General features: G+C 44.0%; 1 protein-coding gene across 2 annotated transcripts in view; it reads right to left on the reverse strand.

Moving 5' to 3' along the window:
* Nucleotides 1-12,190, reverse strand: part of LOC131895612 (desmocollin-2) — a 37,703-nt gene that overhangs the window by 1,833 nt on the left and 23,680 nt on the right. The window contains exons 10-16 of one of the 2 annotated variants that reach the window (XM_059246109.1): nucleotides 11,155-11,411; nucleotides 10,893-11,035; nucleotides 7,432-7,656; nucleotides 2,966-3,202; nucleotides 2,289-2,413; nucleotides 749-1,009; nucleotides 24-69 (exon numbers count right to left, since the gene is read on the reverse strand). In XM_059246109.1, coding sequence (XP_059102092.1) covers nucleotides 34-69; nucleotides 749-1,009; nucleotides 2,289-2,413; nucleotides 2,966-3,202; nucleotides 7,432-7,656; nucleotides 10,893-11,035; nucleotides 11,155-11,411 — 1,284 coding nt within the window. In that variant the 3' untranslated portion in view covers nucleotides 24-33. The remainder of the gene's footprint in view (nucleotides 1-23; nucleotides 70-748; nucleotides 1,010-2,288; nucleotides 2,414-2,965; nucleotides 3,203-7,431; nucleotides 7,657-10,892; nucleotides 11,036-11,154; nucleotides 11,412-12,190) is intronic. The other variant, XM_059246108.1, reaches the window with a different exon arrangement.

Raw genomic sequence — 12,190 nt, forward strand, 5'->3', positions numbered from 1 at the left:
GAAAAAGAATTGCTTCGATTTACCTTTCATTGTTTAATATTTAATCAGAGTGTGTCCTCTAATGGTTTCCTATGTGTAGAAAATGCACATGATTGGTCTATATCATAAAATCACACCATAAAGTCAGTATTAGCATGCCTCTAAAAGTCCTGAGTGGCGGTAAGTCCCCAAGTGTTCATCTTAAGTGGCCATTGCTTCCCTCTTTCTAAACAATGATAAAAGTGAAAACACACTCAGTAAACTGGACCCAAATTGATATGAGCTCCATTCTTTCTGAACAGCAAAGTGACGGCACGTATTGGTATTGCCTTGTGCCAGAGGTTGGGTTGCTAAAACAAAATTTGTCAGATGCAAAATCATAGCACAAAATTATTTCCTTAACTAGTAATAAAAGCCATCAGGTGGTGATGGTGTGTGCCTTTAATCCCAGCACTCAGGAGGCAGAGGGAGGCAGATCTGAGTTTGATGCCAGCCTGATCTACAGAGCAAGTTCCAGGAAAACCAGGGCAACTGGGTCTCAAAATACCAAAAAGCAACAAAACAAAAAAAGAGTAATAAAATATGCAGGAAAGTGAATGACCACATTAATCTGAACATAACTAAAACCCAAATTAATTAAAAATAGTAACTTTCCAATAAGCCGATCCATCACTAACTAAAGGTAGCAGTCTACACAAACACTAAGTTGGAACCTTTTGTAAAATTAAATGATATCAGCATAAGTTTGGGGAACAGCTCAGGAACTCACTTCACCAAGTCGGGGCTGAGTGAAGTTGTGCCACTCGGAGTAAGTGTGTCTGTAGCTGTCCACCTCCACGAGTCCTCCTCTGCAGGGATCCAGGGTGTGGTGATGGTACCCAGCCCCCCGGCAGGACTCTAGGGTCTGGTGGCCGCCTTTCACCATCTCAATGGTCTCTTGCCCTCCGCTTTTGACTCCTGCTCCCAAGGTGCCAAAAGCTGCCTGCCCAGAAGCTCCCACAGCTTGAGTTGTGAAGCCATTGGCGGAATACTGAAACGATAATGGCGGACATCAGTTAAATATACAGAGGAGCAAAGGGCAGTAAGAAGGACGAGCAGGTACAGATGAGACCTCAGCTTTAGGTCAGCATTACAAAAGGGAATCTTTCCAAAGACACGGACGAACTGGATCTGTTCTTTCCACCTGTCCTTTCAATCCTCAGTACCTCTTGCACATGCCCTGTACTAGATGCCATGTCTAACACATGAAACAAGCTGCAGGTGCAAATCAAAATGCTTGATGGGGATTCCACTTTTAAATACTCCTTAGCACACAGGACACGGTCCGTTACAGTCTTCCAGTGCCTTGAAAGCAGCATTGCTGTGTCACAGGGATTAACTTTCTCAGTTAAACCCGTTCCCCTTTATCAGGTAGGAGAAAAAACAGGAATAATGAGAAGCTTTCTCAGTCAACAACAAACTCAGTTCCTCCCAACTCAAATACAAAGAAAAATTTACTACGAACGTGTAATCCTTGCAGTCTCATAAATCAAACAATAAACCAGGCAGGACAATACCAGAAATGCCAACACACTGGCCCTTCCTCTGCCAGGTTGTGTGTTTACACTCTGCAATATAATTTAAGTTTTTTTTCCTCGGTCTTTTTCGCAGATATGGTTAGGTTTTTTTGTGTTGTTTCTGTTGTTTGTGTGTTTGTGCTTCTAGACCTTTCCTGCCCAGCCATCAGTTGGGCTTTTTGGAAGTTAGTGGCTTGTTCTTCCTTCACACCCTGGGCTAGGAACTCAGAGCCCCTCAGCAGCTTCTAGCTTCTGTACTGCTTTAGACCGCCCGCCTCCGGCTCATTTCTAACCCACATGATAGTCAGGAAGAATCCAATAAACCTTTTCCCACCGTGATCAAAGTCGGTAGAGGTTTTATTGCTGGAGTCAGGTTTAAAAAAAACAAATTATACTGGTGATCTGTGAGTAATTAAGAGTAATGTTTTAAAGTATAAACAGCAATTTAGATAGATTTAAAAAAAAAACAAAACAGAGGCCTAACATGGAAGCCAGGAGACACATGGAACAGAAAAAAAATTCATACTAAAGGATTTTTCAATATTAAGTAGCAACTGCATGGCCAAATGAAATACCACCCATCTGTGGGAACTATATGCATTTTATTGATTGCCTGGTATGGGTGATATTTGCTGCTAAATTACTAGACACCAAAAGAAGTTTGTTGAGAAAATCAAACAACAAAACTGGTTTTAGAAGGAACACGTCCTATAGGCTAACGGTCCTCTGTACAAAGACGGGTGAGTGGCTTACAATTTTGTCGTCTCCAGGAGCCTCGGTGTTTGACACGATTAGGTTCTGCTGCGCTAAGTCATCTGGAAGAATTTTCTGCTGTTTTGTTGCCTGGGAAACACTGCAGACTAATGTAAACAGGATACCTGGAGAAGAAAAGAAAGGAAGGGACTCCCTTAGGTCTCTCACCCATAATGTCCAACTGTGTTTACAGCATCTGATATGAATAAGTCAGGCATCAAAAGGTGTCTGTTGAACACCTTCAAGAACGTATGATTGTGTAAGTAAATGCATGAGTGTCCTTAACAGATATGCTACAAACACATACCACATGATCTATTTCTACAGTGAACTGTATCTTCTGCTGAGGATAGATACACATAAGTACATTTAAACATTATATACATTAAATACATGAACTGGTGTGGTGGCTCAGTAGGAAAAGGTGCATGCCACCAACACGGATGACCTATGTTTCCTCCCAGAGTCCCACAGACTCCTGAAAATTGTTCTCTGACCATCACACAGGGCATATTCTCACTGACATAAGATAGATATATGTAAAAAATCTGAAATACATATGTTAAATATATTGTTAATAGAAATATATCTATGTCCAAACTGCAACCTATAGGTATTAACGTTCATTCTAAGACTATGTCTTAAAATTATTTTGAAGGACTCAAGAAAGCACTTACAAAACAGCAAGGCTATGCCCAACAGTATAGCCAGAATAGCCCAGGGTCCAAGTCTCACGTCTGCGTAGCCGGTCCTTTCTCCCGAGCGGGTTGTGCAGTCGCTTTCAGTAATGCAGTCACAGACAATGACGTTCAGTGAAGTGACAGATGACAGACCGAGCCTGTCCGTAACTCGGATAGGAACTACGTAGGATCCAAATGAAGGGTCATTCTGATAGGACAGACGAGCCGCTGTATCTGAATAAACAAATCAAATCAGGTGTTACAAAAGCCACCAACATCTCTTCAGCAAAACCAGCCAGTTATCAAACAGATATCCATTTTCCTACAAAAGGACACTTGTGGATTATCATAAATGCTATGACCCTGAAGCTGTGGTTGAACTGAATGCCCCTGACCCACGGCCACTGCAAGCACACTGCCTCTGGCCCACGGCCACTGCAAGCACACTGCCTCTGGCCCACAGCCACTGCAAGCACACTGCCTCTGGCCCTCAGCCATTGCAAGCACATTGCCTCTGACCCTAGTCACTGCAAGCACACTGCCTCTGACCCACGGCCACTGCAAGCACACTGCCTCTGGCCCACGGCCACTGCAAGCACACTGCCTCTGACCCACAGCCACTGCAAGCACACTGCCTCTGGCCCTCAGCCATTGCAAGTACATTGCCTCTGACCCTAGTCACTGCAAGCACACTGCCTCTGGCCCACGGCCACTGCAAGCACACTGCCTCTGACCCACGGCCACTGCAAGCACACTGCCTCTGGCCCGAGTCACTGCAAGCACACTGCCTCTGGCCCACGGCCACTGCAAGCACACTGCCTCTGGCCCACGGCCACTGCAAGCACACTGCCTCTGACCCACAGCCACTGCAAGCACACTGCCTCTGGCCTGAGTCACTGCAAGCACACTGCCTCTGGCCTACAGCCACTGCAAGCACACTGCCTCTGACCCTAGTCACTGCAAGCACACTGCCTCTGGCCCTCAGTCATTGCAAGCACACTGCCTCTGGCCCACGGCCACTGCAAGCACACTGCCTCTGGCCCACAGCCACTGCAAGCACACTGCCCCTGACCCTAGCCACTGCAAGCACACTGCCTCTGGCCCACGGCCACTGCAAGCACACTGCCTCTGACCCACAGCCACTGCAAGCACACTGCCCCTGGCCCTAGTCACTGCAAGCACACTGCCTCTGGCCCACGGTCACTGCAAGCACACTGCCTCTGACCCACGGCCACTGCAAGCACACTGCCCCTGACCCTAGCCACTGCAAGCACACTGCCTCTGGCCCACAGCCACTGCAAGCACACTGCCTCTGACCCACAGCCACTGTAAGCACACTGCCTCTGATCCACAGCCACTGCAAGCACACCACACTTTCAGTTAGTCTAATGGTGCCTGCAATGGTTAATTTCCACTGCCAACGTGGCAGGAATTTAAAATCACCTAGGAGACACACTTCTAGGCACGCCTCTGGGGGCATTTCCAGAGAGTTTAAGTGATGAGGGAATATCCACACTGAATGCAGGTGGCGCTATCCTGTGGGCTGGGGTCCTGGACTTGAAAAAAAAGGAGGAAAAGAGCACTACACCAGCATTCATCTCTCTCTGCTTCCTGACTGTGGATGGAATGTGGCCAGCAGCCTCAAGCTCCTGCAGCCATGCCTTCCCACCATGGTGGGCTGCGCCCTCAAACCAGAGGAAATCTTTCCTTCCATAAGCTTCCTTCCTTGTTACTGTGTCACAGCACTGAGGGAAGAAACTAATACACCGCCTCCGTTGCAGTCCTTCTGCTCTTGAAATAAAGTACTTTATCTGTTCATAAACAAATCCTTCCTACCATAACTAACAGACGTGGTAAGAGGTGAGTTTCTGTCCTATTTTTAATAATTCAATTAAACCCATTATATTAGATTTCCACTCATGTGTGACTCATCAGGGAGTTAGAGATCTGAAATTTTGGTGTCTCTCATTTGTTTTCATAAATTGTGCCAAATGGACACGAATACTTGTGGTTTATCAACAAGAACTGGTTCTGACAGCTTGGAACACATTCACTTCATGGGCAGCACATGCGCGCACCACAGGAACATAAACACACTTATGCTGATAGGACACTGGGACCAACTGAATTTTTTTGTTGCTGTTTTGGTTTTGATGGATTTTTTTTTTTTTTTTTTTTTTTTTTTAGATCAAAAGCAGTAAATATCCAGATCAAATGCTGGTAGGATCTCAGGCTCAGAGCCAAAGATGTAATATGATTCTCACTGTAGATTGCCACAAGCCACAGAACAATCAGTGTTACTTAACTTCCCAGTATGGCCTGCTCGTTTTCTCTATAGTGTTTGAAGTTCCCAATATGAATTTGGCTTCCTAGGAGAAGACACCACAGAACTAGGATTTCAATAGAAACCACAGTTATCAATTCAGTGCATTGTGTAAGACATGATCATGAGCCAACACACAGAATGGAGAGTGAGTCATGTTCTATTCCTTTCATTATCTTGTTGACTTTTAGAAATAATCCAGTTTTACACATGAGTAAACTGATGCTCCCAGAGAATAAATACCATGGTCAGATTTATGTAACAACTTGTGGATCCAGCGCTTGACATGAAGCCCATGTAACCTCTGTTGGGTACATTCTCCTCGCCCCGGAATTTCCCAAGCTTTCATGAATGTTCAAGAACTGGTATTTTTAAAATAACAAAGCTCTGGAGCTGGGTTACAGCTCAGTGGAAGAACACATGGTTGGTATGTGCAAGACCCTGGGCTCAGTTCTGGTGCCACAGAGACAAAATGACACACAAGGACCCTGGGCTCAGTTCTGGTGCCACAGAGACAAAATGACACACAAGGTCCCTGGGCTCAGTTCTGGTACCACAGAGACAAAATGACACACAAGGACCCTGGGCTCAGTTCTGGTACCACAGAGACAAAATGACACACAAGGACCCTGGGCTCAGTTCTGGTGCCACAGAGACAAAATGACACACAAGGACCCTGGGCTCAGTTCTGGTGCCACAGAGACAAAATGACACACAAGGTCCCTGGGCTCAGTTCTGGTACCACAGAGACAAAATGACACACAAGGACCCTGGGCTCAGTTCTGGTACCACAGAGACAAAATGACACACAAGGACCCTGGGCTCAGTTCTGGTGCCACAGAGACAAAGTGATACAGGGGTTCTGACTAGAACATTGTTGCCAAAAATGTTAATTGGCTGAGCAGAAATTTTTAAAATCCCACATTTTCTCTTAATGCCATTTAAACTAAAACAGTCTGACCTCAATTAAGTAGGATGGACAAAATCCAGGAACAAAGTTATTTTTTCCTAAGAAAGAACAAATAGCCGGGCGGTGGTTGCATATGCCTTTAATCCCAGCACTTGGGAGGCAGAGCCAAGTGGATCTCTGTGAGTTTGAGGCCAGCCTGGTCTACAGAGCAAGATCCAGGACAGGAACCAAAGCTACACAGAGAAACCCTGTCTCGAAAAACCAAAACCAAAACCAGAAACAAGCAAAAAAAGAACAAATAAAAATCTCTCTCCTCTTCCCAAGACATACAAGATAACATTGTTTTAAAATGTGAATGTCTTGTCAGTCTACAGATCATCAAGGTTCAAGACAGGGTGCCTCGGCTTGCTTGGCTATGCCCATGGTTTTCTTTCCCCATCCTTGGTTCTGCCTGCATTGTTTTCCTGTTTTTTGTTTTTTAACTTTTCTTTTACCTTGTCCTATCAAGAATCTGAGACATGACCATTGAGAGCTGGGGTTGAAATAATTTAGAGTTTTCAAGTTTCAGGTCACCCAAAAGGTGACTGAGGTTCTTGAGTTAAGAAAGTTATGAGGCCATGACCTCACAGTCCATGGCAGTACGTCTAGGAGACAAGAATTAAGTTCTGGTGTACATGGGATGCAATGTGGCAGTGGAGAAAAGTCGCTTTAACCTCAGCCATTTTTGCACCAAAGGTCCCTTCTGGGCTACGGTCCACTGTGAACCAAAGCGAGGAAGATTTCCAAAAAGAACACACTAGACACAAAACAGTGAGATGTCAGCATGGCCACAGAGAGAAGCAGTGGGGGGGGGGGGGTTGGACACTGTCAGAGAACAGATACCTGTACAAGGAGGGGCTCACTGTCCCAACTGCTGCCAGGCCAGCAGTTACAAAACATCCATGCAGGTGAGTACTTGGATGTGAATGGGAGTCTATGGAATACCTGATATCATCAACAGCTAACACTGGAGAGGGTCACTGCCTATTACGCCGAGACTCAAGTCTTCTTCCTGAGTGGTTCTCATTTAATGAATTTTTCTCTTATTTCCAGAGGAGGGGGAAGAGGGGGGAGAGGGAGGACAGGGAGGACAGAGACAGAGAGAGAGAGAGAGAGAGAGAGAGAGAGAGAGAGAGAGAGAGAGAACAGCCTGATGTCGAAAAGGAAAAGGCAATATTTGAAATCACACACCATTGATTCTCGTCAGCCTCCACATCCGCCGGACTTCTGAATCAGAGCTCTCCAAACTAAAATCAAAGGGCGGGCCATTCACTGGCTCATCAGGATCAACTGCCACAATTTCAGCAGAGGACATGGTGGGCTTACATATCACCACCGTCTGCTTGGGTATGAGTGGGCCATTGTCATTCACATCTTCCAGAATAATTCCCAGAGTTCCGGTACAGCTTTTCCCATCTAGACATAGAGCAATAAGAACACATTTTTTAATGCCTTTATTTTTTGCTAGAAAATCATACAACGAAAATTAATATCTATATTTATTAGTCACAATGCGTAAGTTACAGCAACAATGACACAGGGAAATCTTACTGCTTCCAAGTGGACTATACATATAATCACTGGTACTTGGACATTTTCATCCATTCACTATGTCATTACATTAGGCATGGAAAGTTCTAGACAGAGAAGTTTCAGTTGATTTGAAGAGACAAAAAGAGAGTAGGGTAGGGGTACACAGTATGCTTAAAGTACAGGTAAATCAAGGGTGTGGACAGCATGTCACACATATCTGTGATGTGGAGAGAATGGAGAAGAAGGCAGACGGGAGTTGACACAGACAAGAGCTAAGAACCTTTGAAAGCTAGAGTAGAGAACTTGGAGGTGGGCACACACAGAGAGAATGCTTAAGTTTTTAGAGAAGGCATGCTGAATAGTAGAAGATATGTAATTGGAAAATTTAAACAGAAAATGGTTCAAGGAGATATTTGAAGGGTGGAGGGACATTTCCAAACGTAGAAATTATCACTATGGGTGTAGTCTCATAAATAGCATGTCATCTATTTATTAAATAAACGGAACTTAGGACTGAGGGTGTAACTTCTGTAATTAACTTGTCATTCATATATACAGAAATCTTCCTGATAGCTCTATACAAGGCATTGGGAAGTCTGGGACACACAAAGATGAAACAATCAAGGGCCCGGGGAGGTTATGAAGTCTAAAGCCAAAGATGAAACTAGGATTCCTATCTCTCAACCTTCTGTTCTTTCTAGTCACTAAGGAGGATTTGAATACTAGAGATGGAGGAAGAGGAAAAGTTGAACCACCCAGCGCCTGGGGTCACGTCCCACATACAGCTGCCAACCTAAGGAAGTGGAAAGAAACTAAGCTTGCCTGGCAACCAGAGTCTTAGCCTGTGGCACGATGGCTGGATCTCGGCAGCGCTAAAGCCATCACAGGCTCACAGGCTAGGCACGGCACGCCACGCCACCAGGTTAAGAACCAGTTCTGAACTGCAGACCGCAGAGACGGATGTTCAGGCCAGTTAAGATGGAGTGAAGCCGGAGGAGGGAAGCCAAAGGCAGAGCAGGGCACATGCCCCCATCAATGCCAGGATAGGTCCCACATGAGGAACATTAATGTAAACAACAAAAATCACCAGTAGGAAGATGAAGTCACTCTACATGAGAGCTTTGAAAGAAGGACACTTAAGATCTTCAAGGACATGAAGAAGGGAATTTATTAAACAGAAATGAAATCACAGTTCAAATCCCTGGAGAAATCAAACAGCAAAATTCATCTAATACATATTTGGGAAGAGGAAGGAATAGCAAAGAAACAATATTTAAGGAGAGTCACTGCTGAGAATATTTGAGTTAATTCAGAGAGAGCTGTAATACCTAAATCATCTTCTAAAATCACAATACAACTTAATTTTGCAAGTTAGAGCATACTGAGGTATGCTTATTTAATTGTATATTTATTTTACAAATGCACAAACTTCAATTGGAGACAGTGTCCTTGGCTCAAGCTGGCCTCAAACTTACTATGTAATTGAGGCTGGCCTTGAATTGATTCCATTGCCTCCAATACCCAAGTACTGGGATTGTCAATATATACCATGCCCAAACAAAGATATCATAACAAAATTACGTTTCACACACTGAGTGGGTCTTATATACACAATCACTATACTCATTTTTCTCTGATTTTTTTCCCAGGATGCACAAAACATAGTGTTATATTTTATGTTCTTATATGGTGTGGGGTTAGTTCTAATTGTCAGCTTGTCATGATGTAGAAATACATTGACCTGTGGGCATGTCTGGTGGGGGGCTGTCTTGACTACCTTAATGGAGGTGGGCAGACCCAGCTATAAGTGGTGGCACCAACCCTTGGTTTCGAACCCTGGACTGTACAGGGGTGGAGAGAGCTAGTTGAGCACTAAGCATACATGCTTTCATTCTCTCTGCTCTTGACCGTGGCTATGACTACCTGCTTCTTGCCTTGATCTGCCTGAAATGATGGACTGTAACCTGGAATCATGAGTTAAAATGAATCCTGTCTCCTCCAAGATGCTTTTTATCTGGTCATTTCATCTTAACAACAGAAACAAAAGCGGAATACTTTGACCCTCTCATTCTCTAACACACTATTAATTGTGACTGATTTAATTTTGTATAATGTGCTTAGTTGGGATTCTAACCCCTAAGTATACTGTTGGTGTCCTATAAAATATTTTGTTTTCTAGAAGTGTACTATGTGACTAAATACCTTCTCCCTCTTATGGACTCTCCTGAATGTTGCAAGATAAATGAATACATTTTTCTGAAATAGTTTTCTCAGGTTTTGATGCTTCTTAGATCAAATTAATTTTTCTTTTAATTTTTATTGCATTTGTTTAATTATTAAGAATGACATTGTAGGTCAAAAAACAACTTTCAGCCGGGCGGTGGTGGCGCACGCCTTTAATCCCAGCACTCGGGAGGCAGAGCCAGGCGGATCTCTGTGAGTTCGAGGCCAGCCTGGGCTACAGAGTGAGTTCCAGGAAAGGCGCAAAGTTACACAGAGAAACCCTGTCTTGAAAAACCAAAAAAAAAAAAAAACCAACTTTCAGAAGTCCATTCTCTCCTTTCACCTGGGGATCAAACTCAGGTCATCAGTAGCAAGGACCTTAAAACAGCAGAGACATCTCACTGGCCCCATCTGAAACCACATTATCTTATAATTGCATCTAATACTAAAGATACTATTAGCTGACAAGATTTAGTAAATGACAGGAAACTTAATTTATTAACTAATTACTCTGTATGTTATACTGTGGAAAAATAAACTGAGAATATATAGAGCCAGTTTTAAAACTTTGTTTGGTAGGCTGGGCATGATAACAAACACCTTTAATCTCAGTGCTTGGAAGTAGGTGCAGATGTATCTCTATGAGTTCAAAGCCAATAAAGTCTCCATAGAGGGCTCCAGGCTTGCCAAGGCTACACAGTGAGAGCCCGTCTCAAAAGATTAGGTATGCTGTTGGGCTTGGGGTAGAGCTTGGTAACAGAGTGCTTTGCCTAGCATCTGGAAGACCTGGGTTTGATCCTTTGCACCATGAGATTAAAATGATATGTCATTGACTTTAAAACTGAGGAAGTATACAATTGAAGACGCAGTAGCTGTCTTAAAAACATATTTCTTACCTGCATCTAATGCAAGGACTGTAATATTATAGATGCCATTTCTGACAGTCTCAGCCTCTCGATCCAAGGTTCGGGAAACAGTGATCGATCCTGAGTCTTCATTAACAGTGACCCACCCTCTTGGGTCACTTAACTTCCTGTACCTATGAAGCATGGTGAAGTAACACAGCAATAAATATCATAAGCCAAACCATAATGCCAATAACAAGTCATGGGCTCCTCTCGTGTTGTAAATGTGAAAGGAACAAGAACATACAAATACCTTATGCCACTGCTGCTTCTGGTCTCGGGGTCGTACGCCTTATACCCATCATTTCTAGTACCAGCTGGTACGTTTTCTCGAATCCGCACGGTTTGTGTTGGAGGGATACACTCAGGGCCCTCATCCAGATTTTTCACGGTGACAGTCACTGTGGCTGTGCTTGTGGGGGATCTCACACTAGCCTCTCTAGTGTACGGGGCTTCATTAACTACACCGATTTGCAGAGTCACCTGTTGCTGGATTTCATAGTCCAGAGGCTGTAGGAAATGTGGGGGAAATCAGATCAAACCCTTGAAGAGCTGGTAAAGTTCTCCACACAGGACTTGCTGAGTTGGAAATAGGTAAGTACCAGATTGGGAACAATCACGAGAATATTAAACACAGGCCCCAACCATGTGCATGGGTGGATCCGGGGGGGGGGGGGGGGGCGGGGTGGGAATCTTTCAAATAAATCAGAATTTGGGTGGATCTGGCAACAAACAAACAAACAACTTTCCCTTGAGATTTGAAAAAGTTGAAAATTCTAAATTTAAATTTAAAGTGAAAGGTATCATGGAGCTGGATAAGACAACCACTTAGATGTTTAGTGTAAGTTCCAGTTTGGGGCATGGATTGTAACAGTCATTTTACACTAGTTAAGTAGAATAACTTAGAGTCTTCAGAAGGACAGTGACTTGCACTGGATTTGGGAGTGAGAAACTAGGTCAAATTTTTCAAGAGCTTTATGTTGTTGTTTTGTTGTTTATCTTCTGTATCCAAGACTGGCCTTGAAATCACTCATGGGGCCAAGAATGACAATAACTTCTCAGCTTCTTCCCCCTCCCAGATGCTGGGCTTGTGTGATATGCCTGTGTGATGCCATGCCCACTTTATGTTGGTCTAGGATTCAAATCCAGAACCTTGTGTATGCTAGACCAGCATGCTACTACAGCCCCAGCCCTATAAAATGTTTATGAGTGCTGTGGAGATGTGACAGCCAGCTCTAACTTGATGGCACTGTGTTATTGCCTGCTCAGAAATAAATTGCTCTATCCTT

This window comes from Peromyscus eremicus, chromosome 19, assembly GCF_949786415.1.
Source record: "Peromyscus eremicus chromosome 19, PerEre_H2_v1, whole genome shotgun sequence".
Classification (NCBI taxonomy): Eukaryota; Metazoa; Chordata; class Mammalia; order Rodentia; family Cricetidae; genus Peromyscus; species Peromyscus eremicus.